The following is a 24114-nucleotide window of genomic DNA, read 5'->3' as shown; positions in this document are numbered from 1 at the left end:
GTGTACGCGATACTACCGCCAGCTGAATGGGTGCATATCTCTATCCCACGACGTTTGTCATCTCATAGTACCATATGATGAAACTTTCCTACATAATACGGAATTTACCACAATATTACGTGAGAGGTGGATCTGACAGCTTAAAAGGAGGTGGATTCTATTGTGTCATTAGTAGGGAAGTAGTAACAGCAGAATGTGTTGGTCACTGAATGCCTCCTGACCAACAAATGTACCAGAGGTATTGTTGCACACATCGGCTGTGTGAAGTGGAAACACGACGGATAAATCGCAGCTACCTCATCTGCTGACGTAGTGGATGTAGGTTGTAAATACTCGCATGAAATCAGTAGAAGGTATCATTCATGAATTCCAAAGTCCCACCTTCAACCCAGCCAGCCCAACGACTGTGCGTAGGGAGTGTAGTGGTCGAGCAACTCCTCATAACCCACACATTCGTCCAGTTAGTGCTAAGCAACGCTTGATGCAGCGCGAAGGCCGATGACCCTTGACAGTGTATAACTGGATACTAGTGATTTGGAGTGATGAATCACGTTATACCGTTTGACAATCCGATTGCAGAACTTCATTTTGACGGCCGGTGCGGCCGAGCGGTTCTAGGCGCTTCAGTCTGGAACCGCGCGACCGCTACGGTCGCAGGTACGAATCCTGCCTCGGGGATGGATGTGTGTGATGTCATTAGGTTAGTTAGGTTTAAGTTGTTCTAAGTTCTAGGGGACTGATGACCTCACATGTTAAGTCCCATAGTACTCAGAGCCATTTGAACCATTTTTTTTTTTTTAGAACTTCATTTTGACAAGCATCTGGAGAGCGTTATCTGACATCATGTGAACTGCCTACAGTGAAGTATTGAGGAGGTAGTGCTACTGTGTGAGGGTGTGTTTCATAGTTAAGTTGTTGTCCTACTGTTGCGCTTAGGAAAACACCACATGCAGAAGGAAATGAACACATTTGGTAGGCTTGTGTACTGCTTACAGTAGAGGAACAGTTCGGAAACGAAGATTGCATCAGTATGACAGGTCACACTGTCAGAAAGCAAAATCTGAGAGGCAGTGGTTTGTGGATAACAACATTCCTGAAACGGCTTGAATTGCCTAGAGTTCTAGTATGAACCCAATTTAACACTTTTGGTGTGAGTTAGAACGTCGACTACGATCCGTACCCTGGCATCCAGCATCCTTACCCACTGGGCTCTTAAAGTACTTGAGGAAGAACAGGCTCTTGAAGAAGAATGGGCCGCCATCCTCCACAGACATTCAGACAGCTTGTAACGCCGGAAATGCATATCCTCCTATTTCCATCTATTGTACTATAAATTGGTTTTCCTTATTTGTGTTACCTGAATATATAACATTTCTGTCTCTTTATATATTGTAATTGTTTTACTGTTTGTATATATATATTTATGCATTTATGTTTGTTTGTTTCGTAAATATTATTTGTATTTTTACGCTGGGTCTTGCCTAGGGAAAACTGCTATCGAACGATTACATCGATAGATCGTGTGAAGAATCAAAGTGTGTAGGATCTTTGGTAGTGTGAACTCTGTCGCGTGGAGCGCGGGCAGAGAGAGTCTGGCGGGAGTAGCGAGTGGAGCAGGTGGGTTGTGTGAAGCTCCCGCGAGTTGCCGCGCTTTCGGGGTTTGGCAGCATGTAATTGCGCTCGACTTGCGATGATAGTTTCTGACATGGTGTCGCGGACGGGAAACATTAACTAGCGCACATCAAGAGCCCGTTTCGTCTGGTGACCGTGTCGAGAAGAAGGCGCGCCAACATCCAGCTTCTGCAACAGCGACGGCCGACAATGAGTGACTGTCGCCACCTCCTCGACCGACGGCTTCAAACCTTCAATCAACCAACAAGGAAGACTGGAAGCACGTAAAGTTTTAGAACTGTATGGCAGACCTCAGCTTTTCAAACTTTTAAAATTGTTGCATCACAAAATTACAGCAACTTAGTATGAACCTTTGTTGCTCATTGTCCCAATTGCATTGCCAAGCAGGGTCCCTTCCTTTTCCGAAATGAACCCGAGTGTCGTTGAAATTCAAACGCCAGCATTAAAGTAACATAATTCAATTTCGCTGCTTTAATTTCAAAGTTCAGTTAAAGTATTCATAGCTGGCTACAATATCTAGATTACACAAGCACAAATTAAGAGTGCGAGTTTTGTTACCGTATTTTAGCTTACCTGTGACTGCAGCTCAGCTTGGTACGTACTAAATTTTACTATTGTTAATTGTTCAGAATCATTTAATTCAAGTTCAAAGTTAAAATCTCTTATTTCTAAATTGCGTAGATTCAAGTAGCTTTTGAAATGATTATTGAGGTAGTCCGAGACTAACCGTATTTTACTGAATTTCGATGTGCTTCAGAAAGAAAGCTAACTATTAACTTCAGTCACTAAATTAACTTTCGATTTTTCGGTTTTATTAATTCTTTTGCTAAATTGAGCCAGAGTGTAGCGAAATTTATTACTTCTGACAAACTTTCAGTTTTCACACTACACGTGTCAACCTTCAGTTGCCACGCTTCTAGTGCTAATTATATGTGTAATAACCTTTCTTTTTCAATTACTATAGTAATTGTCCTTAGGACTGGCGACCGTAATTTCCCCCAAATCTCAAATATCTAATTAGCGCCAATTAATTGTTAACGTGACGACCGCACATTTACTTTCTTTATTAACTTTACCCCTTTTTAAAATTAATTTCCACCAGTTTCATTTGCATTTTCCCTTTCATTTAGATGTAACCCTTTCCTCCCTCTTTACCGTCAGATTAACTTTGGTGACGATTGCTTTTCCCAAATTTCCATTAGGTACACATTTTTCACTGTCATTAGGGTCGATAAGTGAGGGGGAGGTTACAAGCTCATTGAAAGTATCCGCAGCAAGATTCAAGCCATCATGAAAAATGGATGAGCCCTGTATTGATGTATATAATAGGTGTCTGGCTACTTTTAATCAGATCGTGCGTGCGATGCTAAACTGTTGAACAGTTTCAAGGCACATTTGCAGCAGTTCGCACCTGCGTGACTCATGGATTCTGGTCATGGCACTTTGTCGAGAGCAGCTCGGTGGTGAGACGAGAAGTAGCGTGTAAGCTGATCGACTTGGGGTCTGACGACTGGGACGGAATCGGACATTTCAATTTGGAGATGGTCTCGGGCCGCCACAGCCAATGGTTGGATCGACACTGGGCGTGGCACGGCATGCTGACAGAGCTTGGAGATGTTTTTGACGTGAGTTGGCTTGGTCGGAGGTTGCGGCGCTGTGGGGATGGAGAACACAGTGTTTGCAGTCATCATCAGAGCAAGCAGGTAGGACAGTCTGGCTTATGGAACTGACGCGTCAACTTCAGTTTGATGTGAGCGCCAGGCCGCAGTGGGCAGCAGTTGACAATCCTGGTGCAAGGTGCGAAAGCTGCGCTCGTTTGGGTGTTGGCGTAGCTGGCCCAGAAAGTTCCCGTGCCAGCACAGTCCCGTGTAGACGAAAGAGAGGCAGCCTCATTGGAGGCTGTGGGAATCGGTCAATGAAAGCAGAAACAGCCAGCAAGCTGAAACTCGAGAGTGACTGCCTGGTGAAGGAGTTTAATGTGTGGCAGATCAGCAAGGAAGTTGGGCTGACGGACAGCCAAGGGTCGTTGTGGCTTACCGTCAACTTCCAGCTGGAGCAACGGGCCGTGTTTTCTTTTTCATACGTCAAGGGGACACAGAGAAACTGCGACGAGTAAATGCTGGTTGAAGTGTGGTTTCCGTTACAACAAGTGGAAGGTAATGTGAGTTGTGACTTAAGCTGTCCTGTCGTGCAGATCGTTGAGCCTTTGCTGACACACTTAAGTAACCACAGGTTTATGTCGGTAAACATGGCGACACCGCTGATAGACGTGCAATTCTTAGAGCAGTGCTGAATAATGATTGAATTGTATTTTAGAGCTCAGTTTGCCCTTATTAATGTTCCTTTTCTTTCTGTCCTTGCTATAAGAAGTACGTTTGGTTGATGTGTTAATGTCTGTCTGTATAGTCTGTACGTTGTTTGTTAAATATGCTTCTCTTAGTTGGGTGTATTTTAAGATCAGGTCCTGCAACAAGAGTCTTGCTCGGGTGTCCTTGTGTTCTGTTTATACGTCTATTGTTATTTTATGTGATAATTCATGCCTCATCTATTGTAAAGTTTTTATCTCAGAGAGGTGAAATACTGATATCTGAGGCTGGGTAACAGTTTAAGGCTTTCTGGTTTTATTTTTTTGTACCCCTTTCGTAAGGTTGATTATTCCCGTGGGGCAAGAGTTTTTTAGTGTATTACTTTATTGCAGGTGAGAGTGTTGTTATTTGGGATACCTGTCAGATTTCTGGCTGTAGCCAGCTCTGTAATAGAAGTTTAATATGTTTTCTTATTCCATTTTTAAAGATTGTACTAAATTTATATGTTATTTTCAACCGGTTGAAAATAACTGTTTCGAACATTGGCCTAGATTTCGATACCTAATACGGGTTTCTTCATCAGAATGAAATTTTGAGAAAGAATAAAATTAAAATTGCGAGAAAGAAATGGTCAGAATGTAGAGCAGCTACTCTTAATTCTGACTATTGGTTTCTCGGACTGTAATTTTTCGGTTTCTCAAAATTTCTTTCTGATGAAGAAGCCCTTAGTTGGTGTCGAAAACTAGGTCAGTGTACCCAACAGTTATTTGCAACCGGTTGGCTGTATAATCCTACGTTGAAATTAGTTTACGGTTGGTGAACAAATAACCATGTTTAAAACTGTACTGTATTTTGTCGTATATCTGTAACATTACTGTTCTCTCTTTCTCTCTCGCTCTATTTTTTATTTTATTTTATTCATTTATTTTTTCTGAGTCATCAGTCTTCTGACTGGTTTGAGGCAGCCCGTCACGAATTCCTCTCCCGTGTCAAACATTTTATTTCAAAGTAGCACTTGCAACCTACGTCCTCAGTTATTTCCTGGATGTATTCCAATCTCTATCTTCCTTTATAGTTTTGCCCTCTACAGCTCCCTCTAGTTGCTACTCTACCAAATACAATAATCAGTTGGTGAAATCAAATTAAGCAGAAGTACGAGAGCGCGCTGAAAACTCATGTCTCCAAATTTTTTACATGAAACAAGCTTCATTAACATTCTACATCTTTGTTCTTCATGCTTCCGTATTTATTTCTCAACATAATCACCCTGGTGACGCACACCAGTTTGTTGATGCCGTCACTGTAGAATGTTTGACTTTGTTGACTGAGCCACAACCTCACCTCTGCTTGTACCGCTTTATCACTATCAAAGTGAAGCCCTCGAACATATTCTTTAAGTTCTGGAAATAGATGAAAATCGGATGGGCCAAGTCGGAACTGTATGGACGACAATCAATGACATGGAACTCAAGGTGCTGGGCTGTTGCAGATGTCATAGTGCTCTGATATTGTCATGCTGAAGAAGAAGGTGCTCTACGTGTGGACGGATTTCTCGAATTCTTGCTTTCGGTTTTGTGAAGTTTTCTCACCGACTGACATAATTACGTTACACACCGCCATGTTACACACTACATTTATGAGCCATCTAGTGGCAGACGGTTGCAACTTGCGACAGCGAAGTGGGAAAGCCGACCGAGTAATATGCATGATACGCAATACCTTCACAGATATTGAGAACAGAGTAAAAACCTCGGAGACATTACTTCACAGCATGCTCTTGTATCATCAAAAATCTGTTATAAGTTGAATTCTTTTTTAAAATGGAGCTATTGGAAACTAATGCCAATTTCCACTTTTAGGACAGTTGAAATTGTTAAGACATTAATGAAACTCAGTTACAAAATTTTCATGGTAAAAGATCTGTCTCATGGCACAAGATGGTGTACGACCAACGAAGCATGGCTTTACGGTTCACGTGTCATGTAACTGGTTTTAAAAATATATAGTATTTTGCTCATCATTAAGTTCCGTATCTGAAGAATTAACAATATATTCAAAATATATTTATTAAAAAGCACTTAAATGTGTTGATCTTTACAAATGCTGTACGAAAAATAATCTCGTGTCTACCAACAACTAAATATGTAGAAAATGGTGGTGATTATTTATAGCGGTCTCTACTGCGGATTCGTTAATGTGATTCAAAAACCAGTCACTAGACTGAAGTACCGGCCAAAAACCATCATGTATTCCCAGGTACACTGCCCTATAGACACAACACGCTCTCCCTATCCTCTAGGCGCAACAGCCTCCCCTACTATATATCATCAAGTTCATTTGATAAGCTGAGCGATCGTTCCTGGGTTTGTACTCTCCATGCATGAGCTCTGATTTATTATAGGAGGCGATCAAATGTCTCCGTTCGAAGGCCATACAGTCTAGAATTGTTATGCCAATCAGGCGTAATCGCTGTGAGCATTGAGCCAGTCATTCCACCGACGCATCATGTTGAAGAGGGAGCGAATGTCACTCAAATGATACAGGATTTGGGGGGATATCATTAAAACAAAGGCGTTCTTCGTTGCCGCGGAATCTCCTCAGAAATTCCAATCACCAACTTTCTCCTCCGAATGCGAAAAATTTTTTTGACACTGACATACATATGGATAAACCATCACCATGATAAAATAAGGGAAATCAGAGTTCGAACGGAAATATATATATTTTCGTTCTTTCCGCGCGCTATACGAGAATTGGAATAATAGAGAATTGTGAAAGTGCTTGGCAAACCCTCTGATAGGCACTTAAACGTGATGTGCAGAGTATCCACGTAGATGTAGATGTAGAAGATACCAGTTTACTGAAACAACGTGTCCTGCTGCGTGGAGAAGACCGTAACGGTCTGCTGCAAATCCTCGTCCGACAGCAATCATCGACTCTTCAAGGCCTTGTTCAAGGGACAGAATACGTGATAGTTGCTTGGGGAGGACTATACGGCAGGTGCTGGAGTGCCTCCCAGTTAATTAGGCGAAACGTCTGCGTTACGACAGTTGCGATGTGAGGACGTACTTTGCCATGAGGCAGAAGCACCATTTGTGGTGGGATTGTTTTCGACAGACGTGCTGTCCTATTACATTCTTCATTCTCCGATGGGTTTCTAGCGGTATTTGTCCTTCGGCAGCCAAGAAAGAAATATGAACGCATTGTTCTTGACTGGACACTTTTAGTAATGATGTCACTATAGTTCACATTTATGGCACGCACGTAGGAAAGACACGAATACCACAGTAATCCCTCGTCTACATGTCAGTGTTAATATGCCCTCGTCGGAATCGTTGTACGTTGCACATACACTGCAACGAAGTCCTTAGATGGAATCAGTTTGATCGCCCCTTATATAAAATTCATCTGAATTTGGTAAAGAGCTCATTTTATACAAACCCCATCTGATTTGCACCCCACCCTCATCCTGCGCAACACTATAGAAAAGAAGTTTATCTATTACTTGAAATCATAAAAATAATGTCGAACTTCATCCATGAATTTCTTAGCAAATCATGCGAATGCTAGATACGGGTTATCAAATGTTTATGTTAAGTGATCACATAGGTGGAACTAGGGAGACAATTATTTACGATTAAGGTATGCAGGTTAGCTGTGTAATAATACGAACACTAACCATGAATTTCTAAGGAAATCAAGCGAATGCATTATAGGCTTATCAAATGGTGATGCTGAGTAATTAAGTAGGAAGAACTAAGAAGAGAATCATTTCCGACAAAGGTCAACTGTGTAATAATGCGAAAATAAAGCAGAATCGAAAGAGAAAATTTGGTAAAAAACTTAGGGGTATAATGGAATTTAATACTGTAGAACATGATACCGAACATTCTATACAGTTCTTCGATTTTAGCTATGCTATTACAACCTAACCATGACCTCGGAAATAAAAGCATATTACAAAGGGACTGCTATACATGTGTGTTATTACTGTTAGTTTGGCTCGGTCAAACCGTGCTACCACTCCTAAATCTAACAATCGCCACCGAAATCTCTACAAATTCTGAACGAGACCATACGCCACGCATCACTTGTTTAAGTCTCCCTGGAAATCAAAGTCATTGCGTTTAGTCACGAATAATTATCCCACTGAGATGCGGGCAAAGTAAAGCTGTGATGTAACGTGAGTCGAGGCTGAAAAGCTCTCACAAGAGCGTACAGTTTCATCATGAATATTGCTGACAACATAACTAAACGATTATATGCACCCTTCCACCAGGAAATCGGTCCATTGCTCCGTCCAGGCGTCGCCTGCTAATGTTGTACCAGAATACACAGACGTCTACTACCAGGCCCTGAACCAAACGAGCGATGGATTGCTTCGCATCTCCACATCGTTCTTCTACAATACTGTACTTAGCCCTCTTCCACCGCATCCCCAATCAACCAGGTTCACACAGCTCAGGTTAACCAGTGCGTGGAGCAACGTTTTCCATCGAATGATACCTAACTTCGAAAAGATAACGTGGTATGTACCGGTCATCAACACCATCCCTTTGCGTGAAACGTTGAACTGAGCCAACCTTGCATTCAGCCCACTGTGCAGCCATTCTCAAATTCCCGATACCTTAGAACATCGAGGCTCGAGGTGGTACCAAAACGTCATTTGGAATTGGAGGGGTAATAAACTGCCTCTTATCACCAGAAGGAAGCCTCACTCAATTACGACGACACATTTGTTAAAACTGAAGGGGAAGTTTTTCCCGTTTGCCAAACACTACAGTTACCTGTGGCTGGGTAGGCATCTCGTGCACTACGACCTACATCTCGATCTTTAAGACTTCAGGTTCCACTTTGTAAGTCATCACTGGTATCCAATGAAGCACCAGCGAACGATATACGAATCTACTTTTCGTAACTTCATTGACATTCTAATGTGCACCCCTTCAACTACAATCAAACCCGTTCCATATCCTTTGCCACAATATACCCAATATCCCCACGGTCCTTTCAGTAAACTGCAGAAGACAATTAGCGACATTAAAGTTGTTTGTTGTTATTCCTCCCGTTAATTATATTTTTGATATCTGAGAGAGAGCAGTGCCTAAACAAGCAATAGTGCTAGACCTATTCCAGAATTCCATTAATTAAGAGATGTTTAATTAAATTAAATTTAAGAGAATATTCTTTTAATGACGAAATGAAGCCTTTCAGGACAGAATAACAGAAAATAGTATAACGGGAGTAGGATTCGTTATGAATAGAAAAGTAGGACACAGAGTGTGTTACTGCGAACAGTTCAATGGTAGGGTTGTCCTCATCAGAAACGAATAACAAACCTACACAGACTACAGTAGTTCAGGTATACATGTCAACGTCGCAAGTGGAAGATGAAGTTATACAGAAAGTATATGAAGATAATGAACGAGTAATTCAGTGCTTAAAGGAGATGAAGTTCTAATGGTTATGGGGGATTGGGATGCAGTTGTAGGGGAATGAGTAGAAGAAAGGGTTATGGGAGAATATGGGTTTGGTAATAGGAATGACGAGGAGAAAGACTGGGTTCTGAAATATATTTGAGATGCTAATGGTAAATACTCTCTTCAACAATCACAAGAGGAGGAGGTATACTTGGAAAAGGCCGGGTGATAAGGGAAGATTTGAGTCAGAGCTTCCGGAGTCAGATAATGGAATGTAAAGTGTACCCAGGGGCAGATATTGACTCAGATCAATATTGACTCAGATCACAATTTAGTAATGATGAAGAGTAGGCTGAAGTTTAAGACACCAGTTCGGAAGAATGAATGTGCAAAGAAATGCGATATTGAAGTACTAAGGAATGAAAGGATACGCTTGAAATTTTCTGACGCTATAGATACTGCGATGACGAATAGCTCAGTAGACAGTTCTTTTGAAGAAGAATGGACATCTCTAAAAAGGGCAGTCACAGAAGTCGGTGAGAAAAACCTAGGTACAAAAAAGGTAACTGCAAGGAGACCATGGGTAACGAAAGAAATACTTTAGCTGATCCATGAAAGAAGGTAATGCAAAAATATTCAAGGAAATTGGAATACAGATATACAACTCGCTGAAGAATGAATTAAATAGGAAGTGCAGGGAAGCCAAGACGAAATGACTGCAGGAAAAATGCAAAGAAATGGAAAAAGAAATGACTGTCGGAAGAACTGACTCAGCATATAGGAACGTCAAAACAACTTCCGGTGAAATTGAAAGCAAGGATAGTAACTTTAAGAGTGAAATGGGAATCCACTGTTAAATGCAGAGGAGAGAGTGAATAGGTGGAAAGAGCACACTGAGGGCCTCTATGAGGGATGACTTGATAGAAGCAGAAACAGGAGTTAATAAGGAAAAGATGCAATATCAGAATCAGAATTTAAAAGAGGTATGGAAGACTTAAATTAAAATAAGGCAAAGGGATGGATAATATTCCATCGTAATTTGTAAAGGCATTAGGAGAAATGGCAAGAAAACGATTATTCACATTGGTGTGTGTAGGATCTATGAGACTGGTGATATACGATCGGACATTCGGAAAAATATCATTCACACAATTCCGGAGACTGCAAGAGCTGACAAGTGTGAGAATTGTTACTGACAAGTGTGAGAATCGATACACAATCAGCTTAACAGCTCACGCATGCAAGTTGCTGACAAGAATAATATATAGAAGAACGGAAAAGGAACTGAGGATGTGTTATATGACGATCAGCTTGGTTTTAGGAAAGGTAAGGGTACCAGAGAGGCAGTTCTGACGTTGATGTTGATAATGGAAGCAAGACTGAAAAAATCGACACGTTCCTAGGACTGGAAGACCAGGGAATGGCGTTCAATAATGAGAAATGTTGACGATTATCGAAATCCTGAGAAAAAGCTGTAGGGAAAGACGTGTAATACGCAGTATGCAAAAGAACCGAGAGGGAACAATAATTGTGGGAGACCAAAAACGAAGTGCTCGGATTAAAAAGGGTTGCTGTTTGATCTATACGTTGAAGAGGCTATGACAGAAATAAAAAAAAAAGGTTCAAGAGTGGGAGTAAAATTAAAGGTGAAGCGATAACTTAGATTCACTGATGACATTGATATGCTCAATGAAAGTGAAGATGAATTACAGGACCTGTTGACTGCAATGAACAGTCTAATGGGTACAGGATACGGACTGAGAGTAAACCGAAGGAAGAGGAAAGTGGCAGAATTGGTGTCACGAAGTAGATGAAATTGAAGAATTTTGCTACCTAGGTAGCAAAACAATTCATGACGGACGGAGCGACGAGGACTCAAAAAGCAGACTGGGTCTACAACAAAAGTCATTCTACGCCGAGAGATGTCTACTAGTATCGAACATATCTTAATTTGAAGAAGTTTCTGAGAATATACACTACTGGCCATTAAAATTGCTACAACAAGAAGAAATGCAGATGATAAACGGGTATCCATTGGACAAATATATTATACTAGAACTGACATGTGATTACATTTTCACGCAATTTGGGTGCATATATCCTGAGAAATCAGTGCCCAGATCAACCACCTCTGGCCGTAATAACGGCCTTGATACGCCTGGACATTGAGTCAAACAGAGTGTACAGATACAGCTGCCCATGCAGGTTCAACACGATGCCACAGTTCATCAAGAGTAGTGACTGGCGTATTGTGACGAGCCAGTTGCTCGGCCACCATTGACAGACCTTTTCAGTTGGTGAGAGACCTGGAGAATGTGCTGGCCAGGGCAGCAGTCGAACGTTTTCTGTATCCAGAAAGGCCCGTACAGGACCTGCAACATGCGGTCGTGCATTATCCTGCTGAAATGTAGGGTTTTGTCAGGGATCGAATGAAGGGTAGAGCTACGAGACGTAACACATCTGAAATGTAACGTCCACTGTTGAAAGTGCCGTCAATGCGAACAAGAGGTGACCGAGACGTGTAACCAATGGCACCCCATACCATCACGCCGGGTGGTACGCCAGAATGGCGATGACGAATACGCGCTTCCAATATGCGTTCACCGCGATGTCGCCAAAGACGGATGCGACTATCATGATGCTGTAAACAGAACCTGGGTTCATCCGAAAAAATGACGTTTTGCCAGTCGTGCACACAGGTTCAAAAAAATGGGTCTGAGCACTATGGGACTTAACTACTGTGGTCATCAGTCCCCTAGAACTTAGAACTACTTAAACCTAACTAACCGAAGGACATCACACACATCCATGCCCGAGGCAGGATTCGAACCTGCGACGGTAGCAGTCGCGCGGTTCCGGACTGCGCGTCTAGAACCGCTAGACCACCGCGGCCGGCTGCACACAGGTTCGTCGTTGAGTACACCATCGCAGACGCTCCTGTCTGTGATGGAGCGTCAAGGGTAACCGCAGCCACGGTCTCCGAGCTGATAGTCCATGTTGCTGCAAACGTCGTCAAACTGTTCGTGCAGATGGTTATTGTCTTGCAAAGGTCCCCATATGTTGACTCAGGGATCAAGACGTGGCTGCACGATCCGTTACAGCCATGCGGATAAGATGGCTGTCATCTCGACTGCTAGTGTTACGAGACCGTTGGGATCCAGCACGGCGTTCCGTATTACTCTCCCGAACCCACCGATTCCATATTCTGCTAACACTCAATGGATCTTGACCAACGCGAGCAGCAATGTCGGGATACGATAAACCGCAATCGCGATAGGCTACAATTCGACCTTTATCGAAGTCGGAAACGTGATGGTACGCATTTCTCCTGCTTACACGAGGCCTCATAACAACGTTTCACCAGGCAACGCCGGTCAACTGCTGTTTGTGTATGAGAAAGCGGTCGGAAACTTTCCTCATGTCAGCACGTCTTAGGTGTCGCCACCGGGGCCAATCAAGTGTGAATGCTCTGAAAAGCTAATCATTTGCATATCACAGCATCTTCTTCCCGTCGGTTAAATTTCGCGTCTGTAGCACGTCATCTTCGTGGTGTAACAATTTTAATGGCTAGTGGTGTATGTGTGGAGCACAGCACTGTATGACAGTATGACATGAAGAGTGGGAAAAACAGAACAGGCGAGAATAGAAGACATCTGTTAGGACATCTGCGAATAATTTCTATAGTACTAGACTGAGCTGTAGGGCGTTAAAAACTGTAGAGGAAGACAGAGGTTTGGATACATCCGGCAAGAACGTTGACGGAAAGTGCTACTCTGAGATGAAAAGGTTGGCATAAGAGAGGAAATTCGAGAAATTGGAGCTAGTACGAAGATCTGCTGATAGTTATTTTCCCAAGCGCAGCTCGGAGTTGGAAGACGGAATGGGGTAGATCAGATAGTGGTACCAGAAGGACCTCGGCAACACAGCGTCAGGTGGCTTGCTGAGCATAGGCTTGTTGTGTTGTCAGGTAAAATAAATATACACACACACACACACACATTCACTGGTCATACCGGACTCGAGAGTTCATTACCGCAGCGACGTATTTTCGCCATCTGTACCTGTCTTGGGCTATTTACTTCCATTCACCTTCAATACCTAGGCTTCTTAAATCAGCCTTCACATTGTCCTCCCATCTACGCCTCGGTCTCCCCACAGGACGTTTTCCCTCTAAGTACCCTACCCGTGCTCTGCGCGCTGCCCTGCCCTCATCCATTGGGATACGTGACCCTCCCATCGCAGCCTACGTGATTTAATAATACTGATTATGTCAGGACTCGAATAGAGTTCGTGAACCTCTTCGTTATGCAATTTTCGCCACTCTCCGCTAATGTCATCCCTTTTTGCTCCGAAAATTTTCCTCAAAATTTTGTTTCCAAATACTCAAAACGGCTTTTCATTTTGCACAGTGAGAGACCAAGTCTCACATGCGTACAGCATAACTGGTAGAATAATAGTTTTGTATATTCTAATCTTTAAATTCCAAGACAATTTCCGTGATGAAAGTATTCAGTGAGAAGTAGCACGCATTTCTCGCCCGTATTCTCTTCTTCAGTTCGGATTCAATCTCATTTCTCGAAGTGATGTCCACGCCTAGATACTTAAATGTGTTCACTTTTTCAAACTGCATGTCTCCAACTCTTAACATTTCCTGACCTACTGCTGTTGGCATTCTAGTAGTAACCAGGTATTTAGTTTTGTCTGCACTTATCCTTAGACCTACATCTTCACTAGCCTTGATTAACGCATTCGCACTTGCTGTTACAGATTCTTTCCTATCGCTAATGATGTTTAGATCATCTGCATACCCTAACATTTTAATATTTCCATTTAACTCCACACCCTCTGAATTATCTGGTGCCATTCGTACAATATATTCTAGGACTAAATTAAAAAGTAGCGGAGACAGGGCATCTTCCTGCTTAAGTCCGTTCTCTATTACAAATTCTTCTGACTCCAATTTCCCCAAGCTTACTCTACCTTTTGTGTTTTTCAAACTCGCTTCTATAAGTTGTAACGCCGGAAATGCATATCCTCCTATTTCCACCTATTGTTCTATAAATTTTTTTCCTTATTTTATTACCCGAAATTAGACATTTCTGTGTCTTTATATATTGTAATTGTTTTGCTATATATATACACTCCTGGAAATGGAAAAAAGAACACATTGACACCGGTGTGTCAGACCCACCATACTTGCTCTGGACACTGCGAGAGGGCTGTACAAGCAATGATCACACGCACGGCACAGCGGACACACCAGGAACCGCGGTGTTGGCCGTCGAATGGCGCTAGCTGCGCAGCATTTGTGCACCGCCGCCGTCAGTGTCAGCCAGTTTGCCGTGGCATACGGAGCTCCATCGCAGTCTTTAACACTGGTAGCATGCCGCGACAGCGTGGACGTGAACCGTATGTGCAGTTGACGGACGTTGAGCGAGGGCGTATAGTGGGCATGCGGGAGGCCGGGTGGACGTACCGCCGAATTGCTCAACACGTGGGGCGTGAGGTCTCCACAGTACATCGATGTTGTCGCCAGTGGTCGGCGGAAGGTGCACGTGCTCGTCGACCTGGGACCGGACCGCAGCGACGCACGGATGCACTCCAAGACCGTAGGATCCTACGCAGTGCCGTAGGGGACCGCACCGCCACTTCCCAGCAAATTAGGGACACTGTTGCTCCTGGGGTATCGGCGAGGACCATTCGCATCCGTCTCCATGAAGCTGGGCAACGGTACCGCACACCGTTAGGCCGTCTTCCGCTCACGCTCCAACATCGTGCAGCCCGCCTCCAGTGGTGTCGCGACAGGCGTGAATGGAGGGACGAATGGAGACGTGTCGTCTTCAGCGATGAGAGTCGCTTCTGCCTTGGTGCCAATGATGGTCGTATGCGTGTTTGGCGCCGTGCAGGTGAGCGCCACAATCAGGACTGCATACGACCGAGGCATACAGGGCCAACACCCGGCATCATGGTGTGGGGAGCGATCTCCTACACTGGCCGTACACCACTGGTGATCGTCTAGGGGACACTGAATAGTGCACGGTACATCCAAAACGTCATCGAACCCATCGTTCTACCATTCCTAGACCGGCAAGGGAACTTGCTGTTCCAACAGGACAATGCACGTCCGCATGTATCCCGTGCCACCCAACGTGCTCTAGAAGGTGTAATTCAACTACCCTGGCCAGCAAGATCTCCGGATCTGTCCCCCATTGAGCATGTTTGGGACTGGATGAAGCGTCGTCTCACGCGGTCTGCACGTCCAGCACGAACGCTGGTCCAACTGAGGCGCCAGGTGGAAATGGCATGGCAAGCCGATCCACAGGACTACATCCAGCATCTCTACGATCGTCTCCATGGGAGAATAGCAGCCTGCATTGCTGCGAAAGGTGGATATACACTGTACTAGTGCCGACATTGTGCATGCTCTGTTGCCTGTGTCTATGTGCGTGTGGTTCTGTCAGTGTGATCATGTGATGTATCTGACCCCAGGAATGTGTCAATAAAGTTTTCCCTTCCTGGGACAATGAATTCACGGTGTTCTTATTTCAATTTCCAGGAGTGTATATATATTGCAATTGGTTTGTTTTGTAAATATTATTTGCATTTTTACGCTGAGTCTGGCCTAGGGAAAAGTATGCTATCGAACGATTACATCGATAGGTCGTGTGGATAACCAAAGTGTTTAGGATCTTTGGTAGTGTTAACTCTGCCGCATGGAGCGCGGGCAGAGAGAGTCTGGCTGGAGTAGTGCAGTGGAGCAGGTGTGTTGTGTGACGCTCCCGCGAATTGCCGCGATTTCGGGGTTTGGCAGCATGTAATTGCGCTCGACTTGCGATGATAGTTTCTGACACGGTGTCGCGGACGCGAAGCATTAGCTGGCGCACATCGAGAGCCCGTTTCGTCTGGTGACCGTGTCGAGAAGAAGGCGCGCCAACATCCACCTTATGCAACAGCGACGGCCGACAATGAGTGACTGTCGCCACCTCCTCGATTGACGGCTTCAAACCTTCAATAAACGAACAAAGGAGACTGGAAGCGCGTAAAGTTTTAGAACTGTATGGCAGACCTCAGCTTTTCAAACTGTTCAATTTGCCTCACAAAATTACAGCAACGTAACATGAACCTTTCTTGCTCGTTGTCCCAATTGCATTACCAAGCAGGGTCCCTTCCTTTTCGAGAATGAACCTGGCTGTCGTTGAAATTCAAACGCCAGCATTAAAGTAATATCGTTCCATTTCACTGCTTTAATTTCAAAGTTCAGTTAAAGTATTCATAGCTGGCTGCAATATTTAGATTACACAAGCAGAAATTAAGAGTGCGAGTTTTGTTACCATATTTTAGCTTACCTGTGACTGCAGCTCAGCTTGGTACATACTAAATTTTACTATTGTTAATTGTTCAAAATCATTTAATTCAAGTTCAGAGTAAATCTCTTATTTCTAAATTGCGTAGATTCACGTAGCTTTTGAGGTGATTGTTAAGGACCTTCAGTTGCCACGCTTTTAGTGCTAATTATATGTGCATTAATCTTTCATTTTCAGTTATTATAGTAGTTGTCCATAGGACTGGCGACCGTAATTTTCCCCAAATCTCAAATATCTAATTAACGCCAATTAACTGTTAACGTGACTACTGCACATTTACTTTTTATTAATTTTACCCTTTTCTCAAAATTAATTTCCACCAATTCCATTTGCATTTTTCCTTTCATTTAGATGTAACCCTTTCCTCCCTCTTCACCGACAGATTAACTTCGGTGACGATTGCTTTTCCCAAATTTTCGTTAGGTGCAGGTGGTTTAATTTTTCACTGTCATTAAGGTCGATAAGTGAGGGGGAGGTTACAAAGTCTAACATACTTGTTTGGTATTCCAAGTTCCAAAAGAATTCGTACAATTTTGATTGCAATAAATAAAATAAATAAATAAATAATAAAATAAATGAATAAATAAATAGGTGGGGCACCCTCTTGCAGTTGAACCCACGCACGCCACAGTGCTAGAAGCTGTTACGCGTCTCTCCATAGTGGCACCGCAGATGCCGTCGCGCCGCTGAGGTAGATGTCCAGCGCAGCGCGGCTAGTGCGCGGGTCCACCGCCGCGCAGGGGGCGCGCTGGCGTCGCGGCGGCTCCAGCAGCGAGAGGAGGCAGCGGCCGGCGGCAGAGGAGGCTGCAGTGAGTGCGCGATGGGCGGCCGCCGCAGACGCAGGCGCAGTGGCAGCGCGCGCCGCGCACCATGAGGCCGACGCCGGCCGCCGCGACGCCGCCGCCGGGGCCGGCGCGCCTGCCCGCCGCCGCCGTGCTGCTGGCCGCGCTAGCCGCCTGCCACGGTGAGTAGCCCACACAGCGGGGGGCCGTGCCGCAGCCACACTGGCGATCTTGTTTACTTGGCTGACATTAACACAAAAAAAACCTCCGAAGACTTACCACATTCGGTGTTTCCACAGGAGGAGGAAATATTTGAGTAATCTTCAGTACTTGAATTACGCACTATCGATCAGTGAACAAAATATATTTTTACAAATATTTCCAAAATGTGGTAAAAATTTTTAATGCTCTGCAACTAGCTCGACAACTTATGTCGTCATCTGGCGGAGTTGAAGGGGGGTAGGACGTCAAACGGACCGACTTGGAGCAGGAGAGGCTCCACAGGACATTTTATTTTCTACTGTCTATACATTTACAAATAAATTCATAAAACTTTGTCAGCATGACCAGGAAGTATTCAAGATTCACACTCGTAGCAGTGGAAGTGCAAAAACAGAAATAAATTTTTTTTAGGTATGAAATTTCATCATTTTTTCACTTACCGTTGGCTGCATTTGTTGCTATAGGTACATTTTTCTTCAGAAGTAGGAGAGAATCTTTGATGAATTTTCCACAGCATACTAACCATACTTACAGGTGTATGAAACTCTAGAATTTTCCAAATCTATTAAAAACTGTGGTAGAAAATTGAGATAATAAACTACAAAATTTGATTTTTTTCTAAACATAAAGTTTATAACGTAACAACTCATTCATTTCTTCATAAATTAAATAGATTCTAGAGATTCAGACATCTGTAAGTATGGTTTGTATGCTGAGCAAAATTCATCGAACAGTCCCTCCTACTTATGAAGAAAAGTGTACCTATAGCAACAAATGCAGCCAATAGTAAGTGAAAAAAATGATGAAATTTCACATGTAAAAACAATTATTTTGTTATGTTTTTGAATCTCCGCTGCTACGAGTGTGAATCCTGAATCCCTTCTGGTAATGATGACAAAGTTTTATGAATTTACTTGTAAAAGTATAGACAGTGGAAATTAAAATGTCCTGTGGTGCCTCTCCTGTTCCAAGTCTGCCCGTTTGACGTCCTACACCCCCTTAAAGAACAGAAAGGTGTAAACCATATGTCGATTATTTCTAAAACTGGCCATTTTAAGCTTTAGACTATGCCACATATAAATTGTGGACACTTGTAGCAGTCCAATGGAGTTTTTAAAGGCTTTTGGTGCCGCAGATAAAAATGTCTACTGTCGAAGCAGTAGAACACAACTTAAAAAGAAGTCCAAAAGAGAAATTTACCGAGTGTGTGACCAGATTTATCATTGAATTCAGCAGATGGAGCTCAGCATGTCCTTAACGGAATGAAATCGACAGATGTAAAACTGATTTCGGCAATAATACTGCGGAATGTCACAGAGCTGTTAATTTATGGATGGAGTACATCGGACGCCCCTCGAGTGTGGTTGCTGTTGTGCTGTCGTTCCGTTGTCTATAGGGAGGTTGCGACGCCACAAGGCTGTAGCGAAATGTAAGAAGTCTTGCAGCACATAAACGATCGGTGCAGGCACCGGCGTTTGATGCTGAATGTAAATGCGTATTATTCGGCGATCCATTACTGTTTGGTTATGCTATTGGTGGTAAATCTGTGGAAACTGTAACGACAGTAGAATTCGTAGGAGGAACCGTTCAGAGCGTTCTGAAGTGCAATGAGCTCATGAAACCAATCTTATCAAAAGCCGCTGTTAGGTTGACACTGTAAGAATCTTAAGGAAATGCTATTTCCACGAGAGGAGTGATATTGATCGTCAATCATGGATCGTAACAGGTTGGATTAATAGAAGCGATAAAGAGAATGCAACATGATGCGAGTCGGTTTCGTTTGGTAAGCGCGAGAGAGATAACGAGATACTCAACAAACTTCGCTAGTAGATGCTACAATAGAGGCGTTGTGCATCACGGACGGGTTTATTTTTGCAATTCCGAGAGCGTTCGTTCAAAGCAGAATCGCTCAACACGTAGCTTCCTTACACTTACGCCTCGTGAAATGAACACGACAAGAAAAATCTGAGCAATAAGAGCTCGTACGGAAACTAATCGACAGCCCTCTTTACCACTCTCCACTCATGAATAGAGCAGGGAGGGGAAAGGGGAGGGGGGGGGAAAGATAATAAAACTACAAGTACCTTCCACCTCACATCATAAAGCGGCTTACAGGGTTTAGATGTAGATACAGATGACTTTAAGAGAGCAGCAAATGAACATGTGACGAGCCGTCGAAATTCTCCAGAGCTTGCAGCCGATGAAGAACTTCCTCGTTATTTTGTCTAAAACTGACATGGTGAGATCGTGGCTGTGTACAATTAAAGTAGGTTGATTCTTACAGAGAAGAAGACAACAACCAGCCACTATTATTACTCCTATTTATTTAATTAAATAGCGCCGTAACCGGTTTCGAACTGACAAGTTCATCATCAGACGGCTGTTCACAAGATTTACAAGATGCACTTTACATAATCGTCAGAATAAAAATCGAAAACTGGCGATTATGTAAAGTGCATCTAGTAAATCTTGTGAACAGCCGTCTGATGATGAACATGTCAGCTCGAAACCGGTTACGGCGCTATTTACTTAAATAAATAGTAGTGTTAATAGTGGCTGGTTGCTGTCTTATACTTTGTAAGAATCAACCTACATTAATTCCTCGTAAGAACTTTCTGTAGAATAGTGGGAAATGGTTCAGCTACATTTGAATTGCGCAAGTCACCGACCGGTATGTGGTCGAGAGTATTGGTAAACCAGACTCACTTTGATTCTTTCCTACTCCAGTCGAAGGAAGAACATTTTTAAACGCACATCTGTAGAATCCAGAATTATTTTCACATTTTCACATCGTACTTCTGTATCCGCGAAGTTACGATTGCGGTCTCCGAACTAAATGCGTACCGGAATCTGTCGTTTTAGCGTCGTGATCGCTGTAGAAAACTCATTTTGGAAGAATTAGTTTGCTAGTGTTGGAACGGAAGGATCGTTGGGAATAAGGATGCACAACACAGCTCTTATAGCGCTTCCTGCTACAATATGTTTGACACGCTACTTCTGTTCGCGTGCTGAGTAAACCCAATGATAACCACGAGTCTCTTCCTTTAGTCTTCTCCATCTTCCTCCGGACTTCTCAAAATCAATCAAGAAGTAGTCGAACGCGACAGCCTATGATTCTTTCGATTCGTTAAGTCCCTACGCCACGGCTACATTTACGTTCCACCTCAACACTACACCTTTATTCTAGGTGTCAATGGTTCTAGGGTCAGATCGCCCATTTGTAGTTAAATGATATCATATCACTTAGTCTATATTCTCGAAAGGACGCTGGTGTGAATAACAGATTACCTTTTTCAAAAGAGATATCTTCCAAACCACTGAAATATGTCGACAGCTATATTCCGTTTTCCTAGTTTGCATCATACTGCCTACTGAAATTGAAGAACAATCGTATGAAATTTCTCCTCAAATATGTGAGCGACCAGAAAAATGACTAACAGAACCCATTAAGTTATACTGCACAGTGAATGTTCAACATACGAAAGTACTGATAGCGATTGATATGATACGGACAAAATAATGAAATGTATTCGCAGGTGCGAATACGAACAACCATAAGCTGTATAGGTGAATGACTACAATGAAAATTTGTTCCTGACCGGGATTTCCCGGTCGCCTTTACCGGTTTGGCTATCCGTGCACGACCCACACTTCCATATGTCGTCGTTCCTGGCGCACAACTAGTACTCGTACACACAGTACGTAATTTTTTACATGAGGATGGGATATTTTAATTGAAAGTCGCTGCCTGATAATAAGATATTACAATGCCGGTGTTAAAAATAGCATGCCTTGTTCTTCTTAACAATACAGGCTCTGCAATACCTTATTAACTTAAAGTTATTCTGTCACTATCCTCTTATCTGAAGCATATTATCGTCGTCAGATGAGTGTAATTAAATACAAAAAGGGAAATAATTTTTCAGGATGAATTTTAGTTATCAGCTGCAAACAAATTTTTTACTATCCTTCCCATTTCGACATATTAATTTTTCATCTTCAGAAGCTTAGTTTAGAAGACAGGCAATACCTTCTTCGTTGAAGGATAATATCATGGCATGTTCAGAAATTTACGTACTGTAAATTAATTTGACGATACCGGTAAAGGTAATAAAAAATTTATTTGCAAACTGATAGCCAAAATATTTCCTGAAAAAATAATACTACAGCTGCTGAAAATTACAGCCATAAATTAAAATAAGAGGAATAATTTCCACGTTACGTACTGAATGGCAGCTTTCCCCAAATGATGTAAATACAAAATAGTACGGATGTATAGGGGACAAACCCAATAGTATCAGTTTATAGCATTAATAGTAAACTTTTTACATCGTTTAAAAATCTGTTGCTAATGCTACGAAACGGCATGAAACGGAATTTTGATGTGAAATCTGTAGTAGGAAAAAATGCGAATGGGAAACATAATTTTTTGGGTGACTCTACAAAATAAACCATTATCGCGGACTATTGTGCTATTAGGCGTAGTTAAGTCAGCTTAAAGGAAAACGAAAAAATCAAAAGCGTGCTAATAAAGATCGTGAAGGGTCGATGTAGGTCGTATGGCATCCTCAGAGATTCTGAGCGAACTGAAACAAGAATAGTTAAAAAAAAAGTCCTTGTAGGCAACATTAAAGTTTTAATGCTAATGTTACGTAACGATTATGGTAGTAAGTTTAGGGTGCTTATTAAAGCACACAATCATTTTCTCGTCACTACACACAACTCAGTACTTCCTGCCGAGCACTGTACAATTGCTTCTGGAGCGCATATGTATGTGTAGATCAAGATGTAGTGTACATTTTGATCTTCGTCAGGCAAGTTGACTTCATTTGCAAAACGTTTCTGTGTACATCAAGCAGCAACATATATTGCAAGAAAGTCTCCAATTTCCAGTAACGAGGATAACTCTGTATTCGACAAGTAGTCATGTATTTTAGACTATGGATACATCAATTTGCATTGATCACATAAACTATGCTTTTCACAATTACCGATTTCGGGCATTTCCATCTTCAAATCATAAAAATATTCGGATGTAGGCTTTAACGTCAAAATCTATATACTGTATCTAGGTACATAGTAAGATTTTGACGTTGATACCTGCGTCAGAATGTATTTGTGATCTGGAGATGGCAATGGCCGAAACTCGTAATTGTGAAATGTGCGGTTTATGTGATCAAGACGGACATTCACAAATAAAGTGCCACAACATTATCACGGACTCATTTACAGACAATGTCTTCAGTTGACACATATCAGTCGAATGTACGCAGTTGTTCAATGTAGCGTTGCCATCTTCAAGGTAGCCGGGAGTTGTTGGCTATGAAAACATATGCAATTTTTAAGTCATGTGTCACACGCGTTGCTATTTGAAGAACTCGTTACCGCCTTAAAGAGAAATTTGCAACCACTAGCTCCTAATCTTCAAAATCCTCTAGCGTCAGTACAAGTTTTAATCAAAAGATTTCGGTCACATTTCTTAACATAACACAAACAATATTACTCATAATGAATGACAGATATATCGGTCTACAATCACAGAATGTGGTGGGGTAGTGTAATGCGTAGTATTAAAGGATGAAATTGCATGTTACAATGTGAAAGAAAGGAGTATCACGCAAGGAAGGAAACTGTAAACAAACAGGGAAGTAATTACATATCTTCACAAACAATTGAAGCTAGAGTTATCCACCTTTGTGAATTTTCACAGATTTCAAGATGGGGATGAGTCAGTTTCACAGTTTGCAAGCTTTAATTGTAAGTGAAAATCCTGCTAAAGGAAACCAAATCGACTCTTGAAATTCTTTATTTCCTTTATAGAACACAGAGTTTTCGGGTGACTCAGCCGTCCGCCACCATAGCTGACTGGTCAGCGCTGCAGAGTGCCCTGCGGGGGCGCCCCGGGTTCGATTCCCCGCTGGGTCAGGGTTTTTCTCCGTTCGGGGACTAGGCGTTGTGTTGTCCTTGTCACCGTATCATCCTCATCAACACGCAAGCCGCCGAAGCGGCGTCAACTAAATAAGACTTACACCAGGCGACCGGTCTTGCCGACGGGAGGTCCTAGGCACACGGCATTTATTTAGGACTGCGTCGGAATGAGTGCAGAGGCGAACAGTGTATCGTGTTCTGTAATACATAGTCTAGTCACAGGTGACGGGTTGACATTTAAAAGGTCAGAATTTCTTCCCACTTTTTCCCATCATGCACTTTCCAACACGATTAAGTAGTTACGAATAATTACACTGATAAGCCAGAAAATTATAACCATAATTTTCGTAGTGTGTTGGTCCACCTTTGAAACGCGTTGTAGCAACGATTCTGGATTCAAAAAGCCGTTGGCAGATTTCCGGAGCTACACTCCTGGAAATGGAAAAAAGAACACATTGAC

At 42.7% G+C, this 24114-nt stretch overlaps 1 protein-coding gene across 1 annotated transcript in view; it reads left to right on the top strand.

Annotated features, from left to right (window-relative positions):
- The first annotated feature begins 17417 nt into the window (after positions 1-17417).
- The window catches only part of LOC126142041 (lachesin-like), a 703294-nt gene continuing 696597 nt past the window's right edge, over positions 17418-24114 (top strand). Inside the window, exons 1-2 of the mRNA XM_049915285.1 lie at positions 17418-17531; positions 17632-17686. Coding sequence (XP_049771242.1) covers positions 17418-17531; positions 17632-17686 — 169 coding nt within the window. The remainder of the gene's footprint in view (positions 17532-17631; positions 17687-24114) is intronic.

This window comes from Schistocerca cancellata, chromosome 1, assembly GCF_023864275.1.
Source record: "Schistocerca cancellata isolate TAMUIC-IGC-003103 chromosome 1, iqSchCanc2.1, whole genome shotgun sequence".
NCBI lineage: Eukaryota > Metazoa > Arthropoda > Insecta > Orthoptera > Acrididae > Schistocerca > Schistocerca cancellata.
This window is presented reverse-complemented; position numbering and strand designations above follow the sequence as displayed.